At 50.0% G+C, this 22,910-nt stretch overlaps 5 protein-coding genes across 5 annotated transcripts, besides 11 other annotated features; 2 read left to right on the top strand and 3 right to left on the bottom strand.

The window, feature by feature from the left end:
• Nucleotides 1-69: 69 nt before the first annotated feature.
• Nucleotides 70-94: a microsatellite.
• Nucleotides 95-1,303: 1,209 nt separating this feature from the next.
• PVX_099410 (hypothetical protein, conserved) lies at nucleotides 1,304-9,013 on the bottom strand (the record flags this gene model as incomplete). Its single annotated transcript, XM_001614681.1, has 1 exon — nucleotides 1,304-9,013. The coding sequence occupies one exon, from the start codon at nucleotides 9,011-9,013 to the stop codon at nucleotides 1,304-1,306; it is 7,710 nt and encodes a 2,569-aa protein (XP_001614731.1).
• Nucleotides 1,715-1,736: a microsatellite.
• Nucleotides 4,294-4,375: a microsatellite.
• Nucleotides 7,111-7,243: a microsatellite.
• Nucleotides 8,217-8,255: a microsatellite.
• Nucleotides 8,675-8,702: a microsatellite.
• Nucleotides 8,863-8,888: a microsatellite.
• A 3,049-nt stretch (nucleotides 9,014-12,062) lies between the features above and the next one.
• PVX_099415 (GNS1/SUR4 domain containing protein) lies at nucleotides 12,063-13,721 on the top strand (the record flags this gene model as incomplete). The annotated part of the gene is made up of 1 exon (XM_001614682.1): nucleotides 12,063-13,721. The coding sequence occupies one exon, from the start codon at nucleotides 12,063-12,065 to the stop codon at nucleotides 13,719-13,721; it is 1,659 nt and encodes a 552-aa protein (XP_001614732.1).
• Nucleotides 13,722-14,426: 705 nt separating this feature from the next.
• PVX_099420 (co-chaperone Hsc20, putative) lies at nucleotides 14,427-16,192 on the bottom strand (the record flags this gene model as incomplete). Its single annotated transcript, XM_001614683.1, has 8 exons — nucleotides 14,427-14,504; nucleotides 14,710-14,770; nucleotides 14,884-14,933; nucleotides 15,058-15,111; nucleotides 15,387-15,494; nucleotides 15,640-15,736; nucleotides 15,866-15,930; nucleotides 16,106-16,192. 8 exons carry the CDS (start codon nucleotides 16,190-16,192, stop codon nucleotides 14,427-14,429), a joined length of 600 nt encoding a protein of 199 aa, XP_001614733.1.
• A 643-nt stretch (nucleotides 16,193-16,835) lies between these two features.
• Nucleotides 16,836-16,863: a microsatellite.
• Nucleotides 16,864-16,876: 13 nt separating this feature from the next.
• Nucleotides 16,877-16,905: a microsatellite.
• A 408-nt stretch (nucleotides 16,906-17,313) lies between these two features.
• PVX_099425 (hypothetical protein, conserved) lies at nucleotides 17,314-20,211 on the bottom strand (the record flags this gene model as incomplete). The annotated part of the gene is made up of 1 exon (XM_001614684.1): nucleotides 17,314-20,211. The coding sequence occupies one exon, from the start codon at nucleotides 20,209-20,211 to the stop codon at nucleotides 17,314-17,316; it is 2,898 nt and encodes a 965-aa protein (XP_001614734.1).
• Nucleotides 17,743-17,763: a microsatellite.
• Nucleotides 19,192-19,218: a microsatellite.
• Nucleotides 20,212-21,749: 1,538 nt separating the features above from the next.
• On the top strand, nucleotides 21,750-22,556 carry PVX_099430 (hypothetical protein, conserved; the record flags this gene model as incomplete). The annotated part of the gene is made up of 4 exons (XM_001614685.1): nucleotides 21,750-21,918; nucleotides 22,070-22,180; nucleotides 22,320-22,393; nucleotides 22,500-22,556. 4 exons carry the CDS (start codon nucleotides 21,750-21,752, stop codon nucleotides 22,554-22,556), a joined length of 411 nt encoding a protein of 136 aa, XP_001614735.1.
• Nucleotides 22,557-22,910: the final 354 nt, after the last annotated feature.

Genomic DNA, 22,910 nt, shown 5'->3' on the forward strand with positions numbered 1-22,910 from the left:
GCGTAGCAAAGGAGCGTAAAAACAAACAAACGAACAAAAATCAGTGGGGTGTGTTAAGATTGCATTTTCGCATAATTTCAGTTTAATTCACTTTAATTTGCAAACTTCTTTAACACGATTAATGGGGAGTGTAAATTTCACGTGAAATGAAAAAAAAAAAAAAATCGTAAATAAGCGTAAAAGGGTGGAAAACATGTACAATTTTGGCAAACGTTTTATACTTGTTTCATTTCGCGTTAAGCGAGTCATGGCCGGTCAATCGTGTCACTTCATGTCACGCCACGCGCTGCCACTTTTGAAGTCCCGAAGCAAATGGTGAGCAAATGGGCAGTGGGGGTGTGGCATACAAAAAAAAAATTGCGTGTTTTGATAAGCAAAATTGTAAGGAAAAAAAAAAAAAAAAAAAAAAAAAAACTGGGCGACGATCGGGGAATAAATATTTAGAAATTAAAAAAATAACAAACGCTATCTTAAGTGCTGTCGAAGGGTTTCGCGAAATATTCCTCCACTTGGAACGAAAAAGAGGAAAACATCCCAAAAAGAATTTTTTGTACAGTGTGGAAAAGTGAACTTATACATACGTATGTATGCATACATATGCTATATACGTGTAGCAGTTTTTTACCCCCTTGGCGCATCGATATTCGCCAAAGAGGAAGAAAAAAAAGAGAAGTGTTAACTTCTTTGCCTTTTAAGATTTAGGCAGACCAAATAAGTTAACGTTTGCTTATGTGAACCAAATGATTGCCATTTATTCCTTCATAATAACGGAAAAAAAAAAAAAAAAAAAAAAAAAAAGTGCCATGGTGAAATATGCCTTGAAAGGCTTTGCTTTGCAATGCTGTTGGTGGCATTCGCGCAGGCTTAGCATGTGCCTATTTTACATACGCGTGCGAATGTGTTCGCATGTGCTGCCATGCATGCACGTAGGAGTGTGCCGCGCCAAACAATTGCATGTAAGCACATGCGTATGCCAGGCCGCAGGAGGGGCTATCTTCGCGGCTTGTATGTGTGCTCGTTGCGCGGCGTCGTGACGAGCGAAGTAGGCCAAACCGAACGGGGTGCGCCCTTTTACGGGGTGAGGGGCGCGAACTTGTTGGTGCGTTTTGCGTGGCTGCTTCATGGTGGCCTATCCGCCCCCGCTCACCCGCAACCACCTGGTGGCACAAAAGTGACGCGGTTGCGACCGCTCCGGGTGTTGCCTTCCCAGGTGTAACCTCTCCAGGTGTGATACCCCCGCATGCGCGATGCCCGCAAGCGGTTCCCACGAAGGGTTCCCCCTAATGTTCCCCCTAATGATACCCTAATCCTGGGCGCTGAAAATATTTTTGAGGTTGCTCTCAATTAAGCTCTGAATATCCACCATATTTGCGCTGATGGACGAGTGGTCCGAGGATGTATCGAAAATGCAATCGAGCATGTCATTCAGTTCCTTCTGCTTCTCCTTCGAATTGTCCCCTGACCCGTTCTGCTTGTGCGTGCCCTCGGCGACTGCTCGCTTTGCATTTTGACCCTCCCCGGCATGGGTCACCTTCCTCCTTTCGGTGGAAGCATCGTTCGTTGCGGCGATTTGGCCAACTGCATCATTTTTATTTATCCTGTTCGAATCATGGAGCAGCAAAAAATCGTTCTTTTGGATTTCCTTCAATTGGGTATTTTTTTTTGAAAGGGCCTTAGTGGTCACCTCGTTCGATGGCACAGTGGACCCGTTTACACCCACCCCTTTAGTGGCGCTCTTCTCGTTGAGGCCTCGAATCTTCGTTTTTAAGAGCCGCCCATCAAGGGGGTGCTCGTTCGCCTCGTGTGCTTCTCCACCGTTATGATTATCTTTACCACTGTGAGGTTTTTTTTTTTTTTTTTTCTTTCTTTCGAGGAATGCGTTGGCTATTAGTCGATCGCCCGTTTGGCTTGCCTGCCCATGGTCGTCGCCCCACTGGAGGACGCCGCTCACTTCGTCCAGGCTGTTAACCTTTTCTGCCGTTTCATTCGCCAACTGGGAGTGCATATCACCATGCGTTGTGTGCGTCAACCCTGTGAGGCTCGCAGAGGGGGTGTAATTCACCTTACGAGTGACCCACGTTTGTGTCTCCCCCTTTGTAGAGTTCTTCTTATCTGTTTCGAGCTTCTCCTCTGGCGTGATCGTTTGGAGGGAGAAGCTGTCCTCTAAGTCTTCGTGTATCTCACTTGACGTGTCATAGGTGCCCGTTTTTGACTCCACCGTTTCGTTGCTCGGCAAGGGGTGGCCTCCCTCTTGCTGTGTGGTAGCCCCCTCCTCCTCCTCATTGCCGTGCGAGCAATTTGGCTCTATTCCTTCGATGGACGTCATCGTTTGCTCCATCTGTTCCGTGGCGACCTTGAGGTTTTCCTTTTTTGGGGCGTCTTGGTTAGCGGTGCTACCCGTGTTTGTGGTGTTCTCCCGATTTGCGGTGCTACCCAGGTTGGCCGCCCCGCTGCGGTCTTCAGCAGCCGGATGCACACTGCTCAGATGTGCGCCGCTTCCCCGCGTCTGGCCGCTTTGCACCCCCAAATGGTTGAGAGCCATCTGAATTATCCCTTCGAGGATGGGATCCACCAGAACGTCTCCCCCCTTTGAGGGGTCCCACTTTTGTTTTAACCTCTCCTTCAGGAATGCTAAATGGGTTGATGCGGCTTCCTTCTTGGGGGCGTTCCCCTCTTCTAAGTGAAGCTCCTGTTTCGCTTCCGTTGGTTTTGATTTATTCTCTCCTCGGGGGGTTCGGCTAAGCATCCCTTCGGCGCTCCTCCCGCCCAGTAGGTCTTTCCTGACGTGCAGCTCTCGCCGCCAAGCGCGCGCTTCTTCACGCAGCTGCTCGTTCCGCTTCGCCAGTTCTTCATTTCGCTTCGCCAGGTCTTCATTCCGCTGCGATAGGTCTTCATTCCGCTGCGATAGGTCTTCATTTCGCTGCGATAGGTCTCCGCTCCGCTTGAGGAGCTGCCCGTTTTGCGCCTGCACCGAGTTGTATTTGCCCTTCAACTCGTTGTAGTCGGCCTCCCAGCCCTTCAAGGAATGCTCAATTTTTCGCAGAATGTATTTTTTTTTTTTTTTTTCTTTCTCCAAATTTTGCTTACAAGTGTCGAGTGCATTCCCCACTTCAACTTCCCTCTTTTTGCATTTTTCACATTCTATCGTGAGAGTCATGACCCTTTTGGTGAGCTCCTCATTCTGTCTAGCGATCAAATCTTTCACCTGTTCCAAGTGCGTTATTTTGTTAACAAGCTGCTGCAGGTCGTAGTGGTGTTGATGAGATTCTTCATCCAACTCATTCTTCAAAAATAAATTTTCTTTTCTCATTTTGTTTATATAAATTTCGAATGAGCTTTTATTATGTCTAATTACTTGATTGGTTTTCATTACTGTGCTCTCCAAGACCTTTTTTAGGTAGTTTTTTTTTTTTTCATTTTCTTCCTTTTCTTTTTTAATGCTTTTGTACTCTTCATAAATGTACTGCACATCTTTCAGTAGTTTTTTCATTCGTTTTTTTTTTTCCTTCCCAAGGGGGGTCATCTCCTTGTCTACATGACCACCGCGTAGTTTTCCCTTCACCTTCCGATACAGCCGCTCAACCTGTGCGTCTGCTTGTGGGAGGTACTCCCCATCGATGGGTTCAATTTCGTCTGAGGATTCTCTCTGAGCGTTTTTTACCTCTTTACCTTTTCCCCTTTCGTCTTTGCCCAAATCGCTGCCCATCGCAATGTCGTTTCTCATGCGTCTGATTTGTTTCCCCAATTTTTTGAGTACGTCCCTTCCGCTGCCATCATTTGAGTCGCCACTTACCCGTTTGGCTGGACTGGCTATTTTTTTTTGTTTCTTCTTCCCCTCTTCGTCAGCGAGCGCAATTTCGTGTTGGTCCTCCGCCCGGGCCATTTTGCCTCCCTTCGCGCTACCCTTCGACCCACTCAGTGCAACGACCTGTCTGGTGTAGTTGCTCACGGGCTTTTTGCTCGCACTAGCGAACGCCTCCGCGCTTTCGCTTTGCTTCCCTTTTTTGGCCACCCCTATTTTGGCGGCTCCCTCTTTGGTGGTGCCCATTTTGGCGGGGCCCACTTTGGCTCCTCCCACCTTCCTTTCATTCGACCCACTTCGGCCGTAAAGACAGAGAGCCCCTTCGCTGGTCTTCCTTTTCAATTTCTTCTTGGGGGACGTGCGTGCGGTTTCTCCTGCCTCGAGGCGAACCATGTGCGAATTTGCTTCGTGCGGACTGCCTCCCCCGCGGTGGCTGCAGAGGTCTTGGTCGCTCGTCCAAGAGAGTCTCGCCAGCTGGGTTTCCCCCGACGGTTGCGTTTTTCTCTCCCCTGGGAGTGTGCCTCCGCTTTGTTTGCCACTCCTTTGTTTGTCACTCCTTTGTTCGCCGCCGCTTTGTTCGCCGCTGCTTTGCTTGTCGCCGCTCCTCTTCCTCACCACCTTACTGCTCGCCCGATTAGCCTTTCCCCCCTCGCTGTGGCACCTGCTTGCGCCCTTCTCAACGCCACGCAGATTACCATCCAGTTTGCGGTCAAACGATGTGAAGCCTTCCCCCCAACAGGTGTCTCTCTCCAAACTGGGCAGTCTCCCCTGGGCGTATTTCCCACCTGCACAACTGTTTATTTCACCTCTACTAAGGGGATGATTTTCCAAATGGAAAGAAGCGTCCGTGTAGTTTTCTCTCTCCCCAGTTTGCCTCACACACAGAGAGTTGGCCTTCCCTTTTCTCTCGCCTACCTCAAGTATACCATTATGATGGCAGCTAGCGCAGGATTCCCTTTTGGTGATTTTTCGAATGGGACTTACACCTGATGTGTTGCCTGAGTAGGCGCGATCGGAGGGGGAGGTCCTTTTCTCTGTGTCAGAGAAGTAGTCGCTCCTTTTCACTTTGGAGCCTTTCGGGGTGACCTCCTCACTTGCATCTTGGCACACGCCATCCTGGTAAACGCTCGCCGCGGATGAGTTTCTCCTCACTTTGGCCGCTCCGCCCTTCCTGCCGGTTCGACCCTCCTGCGCAGGGCATCCTCGGCGGGTATTTTCGCCATTTTGATCTGCCCCATTTGCCCCATTTTGATCACTTCCACCCGAGGGGACCGCGCGAAGGGGGCCACTTTGAACCCCCCCCTTGGAAGAGCAACCCTTTCCGCTGCACGCAGGTTTGTCCTTGCTCCTCGACGACACTTGCTTCTTCCCCGTTTTGCTTATCTTCATTTTTGCTGCGTTATCATTTTGAAGGGTCTTTTTCTCCTTCACAGGGGGGTTGCTTTCGCAGATTGCAGCTTTTTTGTTTACCGGAAGGGAGGTCTTCCTTTTGCAGCTGTCCTCCAGTGGGACCCTCCCCGGGTCTCCCCTCTTATGCGTAGTGTCTTTCTTCTTACCCGCCTGCAGGTTCACACCACGGGGGGAGCGACCCCCACAGCAGTGGCAAACATGTGAGGGGGTACCAATCACACTCGCACTACTTACATGGCTGCTTTCTCCCAAAGGGGGGTCTACCCTATCAGTCTCCTTTTTTGTTTCCCTCAACTGGGAGGGTCTCACCTTCAGTTTGGTCATTTTTTCGCGCTCCACCTGGGGGGGATGCGACAGGGTTAGTTTCGTTCCAACGGGTGGCACCTCATTCGGGACGCCCAGCCTTTTTTTTATAACTCGGCGTGTTACTCTTTTGCATATGAGATGCTTTATTTTTGATGTTTTTCTCCCTTGTAGATTTTTGCTCCTCCTTGGTAGGTTTTTTTTCTTTAATGAAACGCCCACGGTGGGGCTGCCTACCCCCGCAGCTGTCTCTCCCCCTTTGTCTCCCCTTAGTGGGAGCAGCTTCGCGGAGGAGCCTATGCGTTGGCTTTGGTTCTGTGTGAAGAAGCTGTCTGCGTCCTCCCCGCTTAGCGTGGTGCTCATCCCATTCCAGGCGAACCCACTTCCTCGCTTCCCCTCCCCCGACGCGATTATTTCCGCCGCTGAAGGATGGCCGCCCACGTGTTGGTAACTCTCATTGGGGTGACTACCAACGATGTGGTACTCTCCCGTGTGTTTAAACCCCCCCTTATGGCTGCCAATCTGTTCGATAGAGACCTCCCTTTCCACCTTCTCGTTTTTCTTCCCTTCCTTAGAGGCCCCTTCCATGGGGGCTCCTCTTTGGGATAACCCCCACTCAACGTCGTGACCTTCACTAGGAAAGCACTTCCTTCTCTCGAATGTGAATCCTCCTTTGTACCCCCCTAGGGTGTAACTGTTCTCCTCCTCGAGTGTGCCTCCCCAGTTAGTGCACCTCATGTCGACACCCTCGGAGGGGAAACTTCCCAACGGTGCAACTTTGTCCGAATCATTGACAAAGGGTAGCATACATTTTGTGTCTCCCTCTAACACTTCCTCCCTTTGTAGATTGCCCACATACATTTTGATTTCGCTTCCAATCCGGTCTGCACTCTCCACAAGTGGAGGGCAACCTTCCTCTGCTGTCTTCCCCGCGATTACGTTGTCCCAATTTTTGTTTACCGAAGTCTCCTCAGATGTGCATTCCTGTGGGGGGTCATCCCAAATGAACTGGCTGCTAAATTTATCCTCCGAGGGATTTCCATTTGGCATCTTTTCGGGAACATTCACAAAGATGTCTTCATCTGGGGGGTGGATTATCCCTGCGTGGTTGGCTTCTACATCTACGCCGACGGGTTCGCCTGCCGCCATCACCTCTCCCGCTGCTACCACCTCTCCCGCTGCTACCACCCCTCCCGCTGCTACCACCGCCTTCACCGCCTCCTCGCCGCTGGACGCCCCGCTCATCAGCTCGTAGTTGCTCCTCGCCAAATCGTACACGTAGTTGGAAAAGGAGACGCTCTTCTTAAGTCTCTCACTGCTCGGGAATTTCTTCAGCGCCGATTTCAGGTTCAGTTTCTCCTTCCCTTTGGATGTCCCGTTGGAGGACAGCCCCCCTCCTGCGTCGCTCAGGTTGGGGGTTTCTGGCTTTCCATAAATGTTGGTTGCTAAGAAGTGCTCCTCCTCAGAGTAGCGGTCTTCACCATAGCGGTCTTCACCGTAGTAATCCTCATCGAAATAATCATCCTCTTTCATTTCTGCGTCTGTCAACTTGTGGTAGGTGTTTCCCGATGGTTCCGTCTCATGGGTGGTGCTCTCCTTCTCGTTCCATGGGAGGGACTTCGCCTCCATGCAGTGGGATTCGTCTGTTTCGTCCGCTACGTCTGCTGCGTCTGCTACGTCTGCTACGTCTGCTACATCTGCTGCGTTTGCTGCTTCCCCTTTGGGGGGATCACCTTTGGGCACCTCTTCACACTCGAACTGATTCATCTTGGCGAAACTTTCCTTTGAGCCCACCTGGGGGATGCCGTTCGATTTTTCTTCTTCACTTGGGGGGCGGTTCTCCTTACCCCCTTGCCCACCACTGTTTTGCGCGGCGTCCTTTCTCACCTCTGCGGGGGGCACCTTCCCCGCGGTAGGCGCTGTGCTGGTGAGGTGGTCATTCGGGGGGTCTTCCTGTTCGTGGCCCTGTTTACCTCCCTTTCCCTGCTGCGGGGGGACATTCCCACCAGACAGATGGGCGTGCACATCGTGTGATAGGTGCTCTACGTCGCCACCCGTAAGCGCTTCTTCAATATTATCTCGTGAATCCTTGTGTGCATCCCCCGCCGCCTTTGCAAAAGGTGCCAAATCGTTCCCCCCCAGTGGCGCACTCCCTCCTTGGTCTTTCCCTTTCCCCATGAAGCAACTCCGAATGGCCACCTTTGCATCTGCGTGGACGGGTTCTAACTCCCCCTCCACCTGATTCTCCACCTGATTCTCCACGCCGATAATCAAATTGTCGTAGGAGCAGAGCAAGTCGACTCTCAAATTATTAATGTAGTACCCATGAGAAAGGGTGTCAATTTTTTTCACCCAGATGTTCTTCTTGGCACACAAGCCGATTATAAAATTTCTGTTAATAATCATTTGATCGAATTTATTTTTGACCATGCTGGGTTTGCATCCGTAGTTCCCTCCCCAGATGTACAAGTCGTCTTCCACCGTTTTGCAAAGACTCACCCTTCCGGCACTCACATAAGTTACGTTTTTGATGGTTTCGACTAACTTGGGTTCGTGGCACTCTGCACAGTCATCGTATCCCAGTACCCCCCCGGTGTTGTCTCCCCAGGAGTAGAGTGAATTGTTAAAACTGATTCCCAAGATGAAGTTATTTCCGATGGCAATTTTTTTAAAAGCTATATTATTCGTATCAATTAGACACGGTTTGGTTAGCACTCTCTTCCTCTTCGCTCTGTTTTTCTGCCCCTGCAAGAAATGCTCGTTTATCAAGCCGAACCCGTATAAGAACCCGTCGATGGTCAGGTAGAGCGTGTACCTATCCCTTGAGTAGACGTATTTCACGATGTTATTTTGTACATCTACTTTGTGCACCTTGTGTCCCTTCTGTTTTTTCCTCTTCTCTTTGGTGTCCACCTCTTCAGGGGGGTTTTGCCCTCCGAGGTCATCCTCCAACGCGGAAAACGGATGAACCGCTTCTGACGCCAACCCATCTTCACACTCGAATGAAGCGTCATCCCCGTTGCCCAGCTGCCCATAGGTGTTATCCCCATAGGTGAACAGCTCCCCCTCCTTCGATAGAAAGGCAATGTGGCTATCTCCACTGCTCACATCGTGAATTATTTTATTTTTTAAAACGGAGTCTACTAACAAGTAGGGCACATTCTTGTCAAAGTCATCAAAACCGTTCAGCTGCCAGCAGTATATTTTGCCTACTACTGAGAGGAACCCAATGATGGACTTTCCACAACTCACTTTCACAATTTTGACCTGCGGGTGGTACATTTTGTGTCTTATGATTTCTTCCTTTTTATTCTTCTTCGGGTTGATCACCTTCTGTTTATCTCCCCCGATGGCAGCCTCACCATTGGGATTGCCTCCCTTAGGTGCGTCACCCTCTGTGTTATACGCATCGTCCAGCTCCTCCTTCTCCCCCTCCTCATTCTTCACATCGTTTATGACAAACACGTGAATTTTGCTGCCTCGCTTCTCGCCTGACATTTTTTCTATACCTTTTTTTTTAATTCTTCATAACTTTTGTGTGCATACCCACACAGGGGGAGGGGAGCGGTTTCGCTAGCTAACGAGGCGATACCGCCAACCCAGTTGTGCAGAATTACACACTTGCCAGGACACAAAATAAAACAAAAAAAACAAAAAAAAATTGCAATGGTTTGACGGAACAAAAGGAACAGCAAAACGGGGTATGCGTAAAAAAAGAAAAAAAAATTCACTATGTAAATGTAAATGTAAAAAAAAAAAAAAAAATCCCAATTTTTACCTGAACAAAATTGAAAAAAAAAAAAAAATTATGAACTGTTCAGAATATTTTACAAAAAAGGTAAACATAAACAGGAATGGTACGCAGACGGGGAGAGCATAACATCACATGAAGACAAAACTGAATACACTCTACATGCATCATTCATCTCCACCACTTCTTGATGTATTAAAAAAAAGAAGTTTCGGGGGTGGAGAAATGAAAACAGACGTTTCACCGATCCAGGGGTGGTGAGACAAACGGACGAAATGAGACCTAGCGCTGCCTCGAGCGAGTGGCCAACTGGGAGGAATTGCCACCAAATTGAATGGGGCGAATATCGGTGTAGGTTTGTCCCTGTTTGGGGCACCCCCCGTCGGACGACCAACAAATTGTTGAGGGGTGGACCAAAAGGAGGGTAAAAAGGACACATAAGCATACATACATGTACACGCATATATACGCTAACATGCACAGTCATATGTACGTGCCGCTAGCGCTGCACTTGTTAGGGGCGAACAGCACTACTATGGATAGGGGATACACACGGACGTGCGTGCACACAGCGGCGTAGGCTCCCTCGTGGCGTCAAAACAACGTGGAGGAAAAGGCGGCACGCCGTCCGGGGAAGACTTTTTCGAGCCGCCAATCTGGGTGTGCATACAAAGTGGACACGGGGGAATTAACCTCACAAATGTGCGCGGGAAAAATTAATGCCGCAAATGTGTGCGGGAAAAAAACAAAGTTACGTTCACCCCTCCGGCGAGGCCGCTCCTCACAAAGTGCGGAGAATAGGGGAGTTTCCCGAGAGGGGGCACCTGTTCCCTTTTTCGGGTGCAAGAAGGGTGGGCGGAAAGGCGCGCGGAAATAAAAAAAAGAGGAAATAAAAAAAAAAATGAAGCAAATGGGACGAAAAAATGACGAAAAAAAGAGGCAAACATAACGCAAATATGACGCAAACACAACGCAAGTGTAACGCTAACGTAACGCCGACTTAACGCTAACTTATCGCAAAATAAAGGAGTGACACGGAATACGCGGGGCGGGACGGGGGAAAAAAGGAAATACAAATAAAACGCAGAAAGGTGCGGAAATTTCTGAGGAAGGAGCGCCACTCGGCGAAATGTGCACGACGAATGCGCCGTTTGCGTGGCGCGAAATATGCGCGAAAACGCGCCACCCGTGCGGACAGAATGAAGAACAACTTTTGCTGTCACCATGGCGCTGCTCGCGGGGCGTTTGCTCCACTGAGGGAGGGGCCATCCCGTGCCTTTTCGCAAAATGGAAAAAAAAAAAAGAAAAAAAAGAAAAAAAAAAAAGAGCGTCCAAATGCATGAGGGGACGCATAATTAAAACGCCTCGAAAAAGGTAAAAGAAAAATCGCGAGGCACAACCAAGTGGGCGCACAAACATTCCGAACGATAGAAATCATAAAGGAGGACATGTACTAACGCATAACCATTTGCAATGTTTTACAGCTTTTCTTCCTCCATTTCGCGCGCGCGAGTGGTACCCCGCACATTCTTTTAACAACGTGGGGTCAAAAAAGAAGAAAAGAAGAAAAAAAAGAATGGACACATTTGTATGCTTCAACGCGGTGATGGCAAAGAGGTGCAGTCAAATGAGACAACACACATGGAGTGAAAAAAAAACCTCCTTGGGGACTTCCCCACTTGGTGCGCGCAGCGTGTCCAAACCCTTTTTTACCTGCGGCTTCCCTCCAACTGACATGCACACAGGTGGAGATCACCCTGGAATGGAGAAGCGGAGCTCCCCTTATTTGAACCACAATGATACGTCGCCCTTTTGACCGTTCTGGCCTCCCTCAGTGTAGCACTGTGTGATGAAATAGCCCTCGCTGCGTGGCGGACATTCGCTCCACCCGTGGTCAACTGCAAGGTGAAGTTGATGGGCACATTGGTTGTGCCGCTTTGCGGGTAAAAGAAAAAAAAAAAAAAAATTCAATTCGGTAGGGGGGTTCCAACTCGAAGGGGAGCACCAACTTGGGTTTGCTTAACCGCAGAGCAGTCACGTGCAAGCGGAGGCATACCTCTTCAGGTGAGTAAAGGTATGCCGGTTCCCCGTTGGGTAAACCAGATGATCCATTTCTGACGCGCGTGCGTCGTTCGTCCTGGGCTCCTTCAAGTGTCGCGTTGTAGGTCGGCTGCCACCCCCTCTTCTCGCGTCTCCACTTGGTCACTTGCCCATTTGTGCATTTTCCTATTTGGTCAGTTCCTTTTTACGATGCTGCGCGCCTCTTCGACGAGGGCACGAGTCAATTGCTGAGCGCGCGGATCCGCGTACATAGGGTCCCCACGACACACGTGTGCATTCGCGTGTGCATTTACATGCGCAGGTTCGAACGTGCGAGGCGAAGGATGTCGGTCCGAGCAATGAGCGCTTCCTTTCCCGTTGAGCGCTTCTTTTCTCACTGAGCGCTTCCTTTCTCGCTCAGCCCACCTCGTCGAAATGGGGGCAGCGCATCGTTGCACGAGGTTGCGTTTGGGCGGCGTTCTGGTTGCATGTGGTTGCATGTTGGTTGCGGTGGAAGCAAAAAATAAAGCGCACAAAATGGAGAAAAAAAAAAAAAAATAACTGATTAGGAGCAACCAAAATAGCTAGTCAAGAATTGCCCAAATGCCTGGTCAAAAATAGAAGTAACCAGTGAGGGCAGCAAATTTAAGAGCAACCAGTTGCAAAGCGAAGCGCGGAGGCATTCCCCAACGCGAAGCAGAAGGCATCACGCGGCAGCACACCGCAACAGCGAACACCACAACACCGCAACGCGCGATGACCCCCCTGAGCCGCGCATTCTGGGCGCCCGGGAAGGGCAGGGAGCTGGCGGGGAAGTACGAGAAGACGATCCTGCTGATCTCGCTGCTGTACATCCCCGCAGTGCTGGCGCTGCAGAAGGTGATGAGGAGGCGGAAGGAGATCGAGGCCAAGGCGCTGAAGGTGGCATGGAACGTGTGCCTGTCCGCGCTCTCCCTCATGGGAGTGCTGCTGATCCTCATATATGACCCGCATGTGCTGAAGAGCATAATCCTGGAGGAGACAGAGTACAGACCGGAAACGAGGGCAGTGATCAGCATTTTCACGCTGACAAAGGTAGTGGAGTACGGAGACACGGTTTTTTTAATTTTAAAAAAAAAAAAGTTAACATTTTTACACAGCTACCATCACTTAAGTGTGGTTATATACTGTCTGTATTCTCAAAAGGAGTTAGTTTCTCACGCGCATTACTTTGTCTTCCTAAACTTGGTAGTCCACGCGATCATGTATTTTTATTTTGGCTTTATTTACATTGTGCCAAAAATTCTGTACAAAGTCAGGCAATTTATAACCTGTTTGCAAATACTGCAAATGTTCATTGGGATTTTTATTTCCTACTACGCCATAAGAAATGTGGAGAATCAGATTTATGTGAAGAATGCAATCGCCAGTTTCGCTTTATATTTGACGTATGCCATTTTGTTTTTAAATTTTTACTTTAATAATTATTGCAAAAATGTGAAAAGCAACGTGGCCACGTACATGATCAGTGTGCATATATTGGGACTCATTGGACTCATAATGTTATGTACAAGCAATGACACGTTAAGGTTATTTATTGAGGTCTCCATCGGATGTGTATTTACCTTAACGTTGCTCAGTTGCTCCTTCCATTTTAATACACACTATTGTTACCTCTGGAAGAACAAAATAGGGGACACGAATTTTTTGGAGCAAACTGATTTGCTTCTTACGTATAAGGCCAAGTACTTTTCCAATATGGCCTTTCTAAAAAAAATGACCATTCATATGATTAAGACTTTCCTCCTTTGCTTTAACGGACTCGCTACCTACGCGCATGACACGATTTTCCTTTTTGTGAATTTTTACTCGGAGAGGCTGAAGAGGATTGCGCACGAGTCGGCCGCGCTGGAAAAAGGGGGGAAATCCGCCACAGTGAGGGGTGCAGCGATGAGCGGTGAGACGAGCGGTGCGACGAGCGGAGCGAGTGACAAATCGAGTGACCAACCGAACGACCAACCGAATGACGAACCGAATAACCAAACGAATGTGGCGAACCCCCCCGGGGAGGCCCCCAACCGAAGGGACACCAAAGCGAACAGAGTCTTCTTCCTCATTAAAGACCTCTACAACCGATCGATCATCTCCTACATCATATACAAATCGCCCATCGAAAATATTGCCAAAAATTTGGAGTCCATTTCGCCTGACCAGTCAGCAAGAAAATCGCTCCAATTTACATTTTTTCGCATGACCAAGCAGGTCATACAGAATTACCTGCTCTACATTGTCTGCCTGATTCTCCCCATATACTACGGGCTGCGTGTGTATAACGACGCGCTGCTGGGCCTGTGCGTGCACGGCGCGCTCAGGTGGCTTATCGAAATATACTCCACCAAAATTTTTAACAAGTCGCGCAAGCTGCACGGGCATTGAAGCGGTGAGCTGGTGTCCACAGACTGCTGCACGTTGCCGCGGGTTTGCGCAGCTTGCCGAAGGTTACCGAAGGTTGGGGGAGTTGGCGGCGGAAGTAGAGGCCGACCAACCGAATGGGGGAAATTCCCCCCGAGCAGATACCTCCACAGGGGAAAGCGTTTTGTCACCTTCGCGATTTTATGCCCCTCCGCGGGAGCACTTCGTACGGGGGAGAAACGACACGCACACCTGAACGGGTACCAAGCGCGATTGCGAACGTCGCCGTGGGAGTACACGCCCGCATGCGCAACTTGAGCGGGCGAACTGTGCGGCCCATGCCCGGTGCTGCACTCTTGCAAGGCAAAAAAAATAAAAAAAAATAAATAAAAATAAATGCTCATATGTACGTATTTTTTTTTTTTTTTTTTAATGAACTAAATCTGTGCCCATTTTAACGACTTGGCTGCCAATGGCGCAGGCAAATACGACCATTTCGAAGTTTGAAGGAGAAGGGGGACACGTCACGTGCGTTCCTCGTGGAGAGATGTCCCTCCCCTTTTAATTCACGCAGGGGGACCACATCACAAAATGATGAGGTGGCCATGTAGGGGTAAAAAAAAAAAAAAAAAAAAAGGGTAGAGTAATGCGCAAAAGGGTCACAAAGCTACACCGATGGAGCTGCTAACCCGATGGGGGGGCCGCTAACCCCCCCTCTACTTCTCCCCCTCAAACGTTTTGAAGACGGTCCAGGATTCTATTTATGAACTTCAATTTTTTTAGGGCCTTCAAGATATCCTCAAAATTCTGCGAGGGGGGGCAAACGGGCGTGTAAAAAGATCGTGTGAATGGGAGGGGGAGCGGCGAAATAAAGTGGACGTACAAACAGCGCTCCATGTGTGTAGGGGGGGGCGGTACGAGGAGGAGCCCTCACCCAAGGAACTCCCTCACATTCGCATGAAGCTGATTGGTCACAGCTGGGCTTGGCGAAGTGGCTGTATGCGCTGCTTACCCCTTCGTCAAAGTGGAGTTTAATTTTTTCGATGTGGTCCTCGTACTTATCCTGGTACTCCCTGGGGGGGAAGTTTTGGAAAGCATGCAGGGTGGTATGCGTTCGCCAGGGAGAAGGGCGCCTTTGGTCATTTCCCCCCCATAGGGGAACGTCCTTCTCCTTCGCTTTCCTTACTTGGTCATGAGGGTAATATTCGCCTCGGGGTCTCCGATCTGTTCGTTCACCTAGGGGAAGGCAAGTTGGTGAGGAAGCAACACTGCTGTGAGATGCAACAATGGGTACGCGTTTCCTTCGCGTGCTGCTTCACCCCTCGTGGGGGGCCGCGCCACTTAAGGGGGATGAACTCACCTGAACAATTTCGGCCAGGAACTCGCTGTCCTCCAGGTTCTCTTCCTCCGGGATCTTCGAAATGGGGCGTAGAGTGGAAGGCGACATGTGTGTTGTTATGACGTTTCTCGCCAGGTACACACTGAGGGGAAACTCCCCAAAGAGTCAAGCTGGCAAGAAGGACGCATAAATAAAAAAAAAAAAAAAAAAAAAAAATATGCACACATACATACATATATATAATACACACATATATATATATATATAATATACACACACACATATCACCCACGTATGTTGAGGGAGGGGCGGCGGCGAAACAGTCCACTTCTCCTCCTCAAACTGCTCACCTTGTAGTTGTACTGGACACTCAACAGGTAGAGGGCCCGGTCCACGTCATTTTGCAAAACTCTGTATGCACCGTTCAGGTAGCTCGAGACTTCGTTTATCTGTTCGAGCTTCGGCCACGCGGGGGAAAAAAAAAAAAAAAAAAAACGCAGCATGACATGACATGGCATGACGTGTGATCCGCACATGAAACTATGCGCACAGGTGGCAGCCAAAAGGTGGAGACTCCTGCTGGGCTTATGCAATTGGACCCACCTGCTCATTTCGCGCATGCTTATCGGGGTGATACAACTTTTGAATGTCGTTGAATTTTTTTTTTAAGTGTCCTTTGTCTATGTCGTAGGTGGCTCGTCTGAAGGGGGTCAGGTAGGGGAGGCTCATTGCGGTGGCGATGCTGTGGTTGCGATGCGGTGGCTGCGCTGTGGTGGCTACTCTGCGGTGATTGCTCGGGAAGGGGGCCCCCCCTTTCGCAAGTCCGTACAGGCCAAAAAGGTCAAAGAAGGTAAACTGCTTGAAGGTGTCCACGTGGAGCAGCGCGCTGCAGGCCTGCAAAGGGGGAAGGGGCAGCCGAAATGGAGGCCAGGGGAGATGCACACACCAAAGGCGCACTGGTCTGTGTGCAAATAAAAAGGCATATAGGTACATACGGGAGTGATGTATACGCTTTTTCGCTCTTCCCTTTAAACCCCTTTTCTTGGGAGAGAAGGGGCCTCCAACTTACTTGGCAGCTGAGGGGAACCACGTCAAGGCTGATGTCACTGTGGCAGTTGAGGCACTTCATTCGCTTAACGGTGTGCGTATCTGCCATGGGGTGAATGAAGCGGGTGGGGAAGAGAAAGCATACGTTTGCGGTTCCAATGTGATGGCCAAAATGGCAAAGGAGTGGAGGTGGGGTGATGAACATTGGGAGGAAGCTCCAACCTGTCAGCAAAATAAAAGCGGCCCCCCTCATTCTGCTCAACTGAGGGGAAAACCCTCCATTCTGGACGCACACTAACCTTTCCCAGATGAGTAAAATTTATTTTCCAATTGGCCTACGTGACGATGATGCGGTCTACGCGCCGCCGTGTTGAGTAGCGCCTTGTTAAGTAGCGCCTTGTTAAGTGCCGCTTTCTTAAGTACCGCTTTCTTAAGTACCGCTTTGTTAAGTACCGCCGTGTGTCTCCACAACAGGGGCACATATTTCGCTTTATTCATGCCGAGCGGGGGTTACTTAAAAGTTGCTGTTTGGGCCGTTCGGCGAGTCGTCTGTCACATCGGCCCACCGTCGCGCGGGCCATTTCAGTTTCGCGCGAGTTGTGCAAATGGGCTACAAATTGATGACAAAAAAAGGGGGGAAAAGGGGGGGGATGAACGAGCAAAACGGTAAAATAGTGAGGAAATGAAAAAAGGAAAAATAAAAAAAAACGCAGCGCTGAACGGAGCGCTGTGGTGCCGATTCGCTGATAGGCTCTCGCACAATTTGGGGACGTCCCTCCATTCGGCAGGTGGGTAAATTACTCCCCACATGTGACTTCTTCACTGGGACGCCGCTCAGGCAGCCGCTCATTTCGCGGCTTAATTTTTTTTTTTTTTCCAATGCTCGCGCTGCCGCTTTTTACACGAGCGGACGTCGGCCAAATAGTCTCTGTAGCTGTACTCACTGGAAAAAAGAACATTACCACATTTAGCGTTTGAAGCATGGTTGTTCCGGATCGGCGGTGATGAAGCACACGTGGAAAATGGACGGTGAGGGGGGGTAGAGGCCGTCCGCTCAGCCCCTTTCAGCGCGTGGGCCTTTCCCAGTGAGGCGTTGCGCTGGAGCCGATCTGTGAAAGGGCAAACGAGCTTGAAAAAAACGGCGACTGTGGGGGGGTACGCGAAGAGTAGGCCTCTGTCCCGCTGCAGCGTTGTCCTGCCGAACCGCTCGCCAGCCACGCCGCTGACGAGCTAATCGGCTGGCGCTGCCCCCGCCGCGTGGCGCTGGAACTGCTGCACCTGGAGGCGCTTGAACTGGTCGACGAAGGTCTTGTCCCAGTTGGTCTCCTTCATCTTCCAGAAGAGCGGCTTCCTAGATTTCATCAATTCCACGACGGACTTGTCGTATTCGTCGAGCATTTGCCGTATGAACCAGTCAGGCAGAATTCTCTCAACGTCGTAGTTCAGCTGGAAAATGGCCTCCGGGATGTGGGGGAATTCGGGGAAATGGTTGGCCGTGAGTTTTCTCTCCTGCACACTCTTATAAATCGTTTTAATGACGTCCTTGAAAAAGATCCAGTCGGCCTTGGGCATGGAGGCAACCATGGTGGTGAGCATGGTCTTACGTACGGAGGGTTGTTCCTGGCAGATGATGGTCGTGATGTTGATGACGTCTTCCCATATGTCTTTTTCCAAAATGGAGTAGATCCCCTTTTGAATAATCATCAGGATGATTAGCCAGTCGGATGGTTGCTCTCTGAAGTCCTTTCTTTCCATTTTGATTTTGCGCTTCTCCATCCGTATGGCATGTTTTATATAACCAAGGAATGAGTAATCTAGAAGTGGCTTCATAGATTCTATAAACTCATTAAGTCCCTTCTCATCGTGGATAGCCTTTTCGCAAATCAGTTGTATTTTTTTCAAGTGCTCCCTTTCCTCATGCTCCATAATAATTTTTATATCATCGTAGAGACTTAATGCGAAGGAGTTAACAATTTTAAGGATTCTTTTTTCTTCTGCATTTTTTGGGGGAGCTTCGAGCAGTCTAATTCGCATGAGGCAGGCATACTCATCGCTGAGGAGTACATCCCGGTAGTTATTGCAGATGGTGGGGATCATATCTTCTTCTGCGTAGGCCAATTCGCTAATCAGCGTGTTTAACCTTAGTTCATTCAATTTCCATTTTTCTCTCATTTTTTGTTTTTCCCTCTGGTCACTTTTGATGTACATTTCGTGCAACGTCAGTTTGGGTTTGTCTTCCGGGTCGAGCAGCTCCTCCTCCAGGCAGTTGAAGAAGCGCCGGTTGATGTCGCTTCGGTTGGCCTCCCCACCCGTTGTGCGATCCTGCCCATCTGTTGTGTGATCCTCCCCATCCGCTGTGCGTTCCCCCTCGTGGAGCCTTTCCTTCCTAGTTAAGTCAACGACGTGGGGATTTTCCTCCGCGTGGCAGTAGGAAGGGGAGTCCTCCTCCCCGAGGCTATTCGCGGCTGGGTTGGCCGCTCCCCCCGGAACGGCCACCCCTATCCGGTCGGTGAGCCTCTCCACTTCCACGAATCTGTAAAAGCGCTCTTTGCTCTTCTGCTCGTCCGATTTAGCCATGCCCTTCCTCCACACCAGCTTGGCCTCCTCATCAGACAGATCAAACGACACCTTCATGTAGCTGACGTAGTCCTCCATCTTCATGGTGAGTTTATTCTCCTGCGACATTTCTAAATTCTTTTTCAGTTGCAAAACGGAGTTCCTCCTGAACTCTACTTTTTTCTCCTCCGACCAGTGCTTCATAAATTCGGGCTCCTTGGATTTGTCCTCACAGGTTAGGTTAACTTTCGAGTGGAGCTTCAGTTCTTCGACGATTAGTTCTTCCTGCGGGGAGTCCTTCCTTATGTGCGTGGCGTTCTGCGTGTTTGCGGCATTCTGCGTGTTTGTGCCCTTCTCCATATGTGCCGCTGCGTGTGCCGCTCCGTGGTCTGCCCCGTTGGCACTGCCCCCCTTTGTGGGCTTTCCGCTCAGCTCTTCCCTATTCACGGAGATGTGCTGCGGGCCCGCGCCCCCACTCGACACGTAGTCGTAGTTCGTCTGGGGAGCGCGTCTATGCATGAGCATCTCTGCCTTTTTCGAAGTCGGGTTTAAATAAAAAACTCCCTTCAAGTCATGTTGCAGCTTTTTCAGTACCCTCTGCTCGCATTCCTTCACCAAAAAACTGACCATATTTCCGTGGAGGCCTCTAACCCCACTAGCCACCTTCCCCCTGTGGACATTCACTTCGACTCCATTCTCCAGCGAGCTGAATTTGATTACCAAGCTGTCTTCCGCCTCCCACTTTAAGTCAAACCCTGTAATGATGATTTCAATTTGGTCTTCATCATTCGTGGCCACCGTTTTTAATTTCATCCTGGGGATGCCAAATTCGTTTTGGCCATTCGATTTGGTGTTGGCCCACTTGAGGATGAAGCTGAATACGTCGTCCGCCTTGGCATTGGGAAATACCTCTCTCAGGAGGAGCTCATTCGGTTGGGCGTTCACATGTGCAGATGCGCTGAAGTTGTTTTCTCCTGACGATGCATTATCATATGAAAGGTGAAGGATGTTTTCCTTTTCGATGACCCCTACCCATTCGTTGATCCCCCTATCCTTCTTCTTCTTCAGATGAATCATCAAAAGGGAGAAGTCCTCACCCTTTTCTAGGAACCACGTCGACTGGTTTGTGTCTACCTGTCCCTTTAGCTTCCCCTCTATGAGACTCTGCGGTTTGTTTTTCAGCTTGGCAAAAAGGTAGTCGCTCCTTAAGCTGCACTGAATGTCGTCGGAAGTGACATCCGGGGCCAGACAGATCTTCACCTCTACGTCGTCGTCTCTCTCTACCCATTCGTAGGAGCACGTCGTGCCGCAGCCCCTACGCAGTTTGAAGATCTCCTTATTGGTTCGCTTCCCCCTTTTTGGGATCACTCCACAGCTGGGGATGTAAAACTTGGCGCCCTTCATTCGGTTGCTCCTTCTCTGATCCTTTGCCTTTACCTGTTTGGGGCTGCTGACCGGGGCCGCCTTCCTCCTCCGAGGAGTTAAATTTACGCATTCGAGGGAACTCCTTAAGATGCAAATTAGGATTACCAGCGACACCACCAACAAGGGGGGGTGCCTTTTTTCCCGCATGGCGAGTCTCACCTGGGGTCATTCTGGCAGTCGAGGAGAGCGCGGTGTTGGACGTTGACCCGTTGGTGTTAATGGCCAAAGGGGTTGTCTCTCCCGAGGCTCTTAACGGAGAGTACTCTGAGTGTTTCTCCAAAAAAGGCACAAAAAGGAGGTGCCAGAAAAAATATGGGTTAAAGTAGGCGAAACAGTTTTGATGCCCGCCCTATTGCACGTTTCCTTTTCTCTCTAACTTTGGCTCAACCACCAGGGTGCTCATTCCTCCGCGCAGTGGTTCTCCCGTTGGGGGAGTGGCCATCTGTGCTGCCTCACCTTAGCTTCGTTTTTTCCTTTGCGAGATTGGTCCACCTACGTTGCGCGGTTAAGCGGTTAAGCTGTCAAGGAGCAAACCGCCTAGCTGTGAAGCACCCCGGTTGGCATCCCCCTTTTTTGACACGTCACTCACGCCCCGTTTTCGCGCCTATCGTAGAAGGAAAAACCCCCAGTTGGGGCACCACCTTGGGAGGGCGAAACTTCGAAAAGGCGAAACTTCGGAAAGGCGAAACTTCGGAAAGGCGAAACTTTGAAAAGGCGAAACCTACCACGTGATCTTAAAAAAAACGCGCACACATGGGACGCCTCTCGAAAAGGGAAACCCATTTTCACCTTGCCGTTCAGAACTTTTTCGCAAAAATGGGGTTAACTATGGAGAATGGGAGTTTATCTTTCCTGAGCGATCGGGAGGGGAGAAACTTATCACCCCTTGTGTGCACACCAACTGGAGAAGCGCACCAACTAGAGAGGCTCACCAACTTGTGGGTCACACCCTTCCCAGCCGGTCTGCTCAGCGCAACAAAGCAACGTCGCAAAAGGGTAGCCACCAATTTGGCTGCCCCTTTTCATGCGAACAAAGGGAAAGGGCCCCACCGGGAGGGAAGTCATTTTAAAGAGGACTCACTTCGGAGGAGGTCTCAAATTGGTGACACATGGCAATGCTCAAGAGGTGCAACGTTGTGAAGTATGTTTAAGGGGTACTACTTATTTTGTCCCACCACCGCTGTTCGTTTTTCATACTTAGTTTTTTTTTTTTTTTTTTTTGTCCGCTGTATGTACACATTTGGCTGTAGGTTAAATGCGAAGGCGCGCTTCTTCTAACCAGCGTTAATCACACCATGGGGGGTAAAAAACGCCGTGGGGATGTTTGGGCCTAGTTTGCCTGCTGTGGCGCTGGTCGAAATGTGTTTCTTCGGGGATCTCACCGCTGTTGGTAAGGGGGCAAAGCGGCAAACTGGTAAAGCAACAACCTGGCAAATCTGCGATTTTTTTTCTCGTTTCCATCCCGGGGATGCGACCGTTCCCAGGAGGTGCCCTACCAAAGCGACAAGTGCAAAATATCACCGCGTCAAAACAAAATGACTCCCCTTTTTTTTATTTTCTCCTTTTTCCTGTCCCTTTCGTTGGGTGAACAAATCTGCCTCGGGGCCAAGCGAATGCAACGCCCCCTGAATGTGTACTATAGGGACTACTCCGCAAATTTGTCCAACGAGCAAAGGGACAAGTTAATGAATATAATGCTTCATGAGGGGGATGACAAGCCGCAGGACGATTTAGCGGACGCTTTTGATATGAACACACTGCATGCACAGGAGGGGGAACTGGGGGCTCTGGTCAAGGGGCAAACGGAGTTGTCGCGCCAAATGCGGGAGGACTTGCGCGGGCGCACCAGGAAAAGTGATAAACAAAATGGCCAGCCCGCTGCATAGGCGGCATGAGGCGGGGGCACAATATGCCTGCAAAATAAGGCTGCACTACAAACCCGCGTGGCAATCCCGCGTGACGAACCGGAGGAACACCCCATCTCGCCGTTCACCCACCTTTATAGACAGGCGGATGTCCATCAGATACAACCACGGGGAAAAGGGCGCGGGGGGTGGCGACTCGACGGAGGCAAACGCGGACGGGGACCATTTTGACGTGGACACGGAAATTGACGGTTAATGGGGGGCGCCCACAACTATGATGCACGTCGGCTGCCGTACCCGTTGCAAGAGTGTACGTATGCACTGATACTGCACATGCGCATGTTCACTGTCTATTTGTTCCCCCCCATTTTTCCTTCTCCTCCCCCACAGTCCCCACCGAGCTGATGCGCGAACCCGTAGTGCTCGTCAAAATCCCAGCAGTTAACATTTACGACCAAATGGAAGTAGGGCTATACACGAACGCGCTGCTTTCTGGCCAAGCGGCAGTTCGAAAGGGGCGATGCGCTGCTACTACACACATGTTGCCCTTTCCTGCGCGCCTTTTCGCAGATGCTGCACGACGTTGGGGAGTTAATGGATATAAATAATGAAGATGTGTTTTACTGACCTTGGGAACGTACCTTCCCTGCGAGGAGTGCGCAGCTGGGGAAGCAAGGTTGCCACTTCGGAAGAGGAACATTCATGTGACACGCTTTTCCCCCATCTTCACACTTAACGAAGCAAAAATGTATTATGTACAACCTTTTTGGCGAACTGTTTTGGGGCACTTCATGTTGATCCCCGCCTTGTGTGCTGCCCCCTCTTTTCCCCTTTTCCGTTTTGCTCACCTTAGGAGAAAAAAATGAGCAAAATAGGGCCCACCGCGTTTTTTTTTAAACGGAAAAACGCACAGTGTAGCAGCTGCTGGCCTTTTCCTTTTACTACAAACGATATAGTCTTTTGTGATTTTTTTTTTACTCT

The sequence above is a fragment of the Plasmodium vivax genome, chromosome 7, assembly GCF_000002415.2.
Source record: "Plasmodium vivax chromosome 7, whole genome shotgun sequence".
NCBI classification, from domain to species: domain Eukaryota; phylum Apicomplexa; class Aconoidasida; order Haemosporida; family Plasmodiidae; genus Plasmodium; species Plasmodium vivax.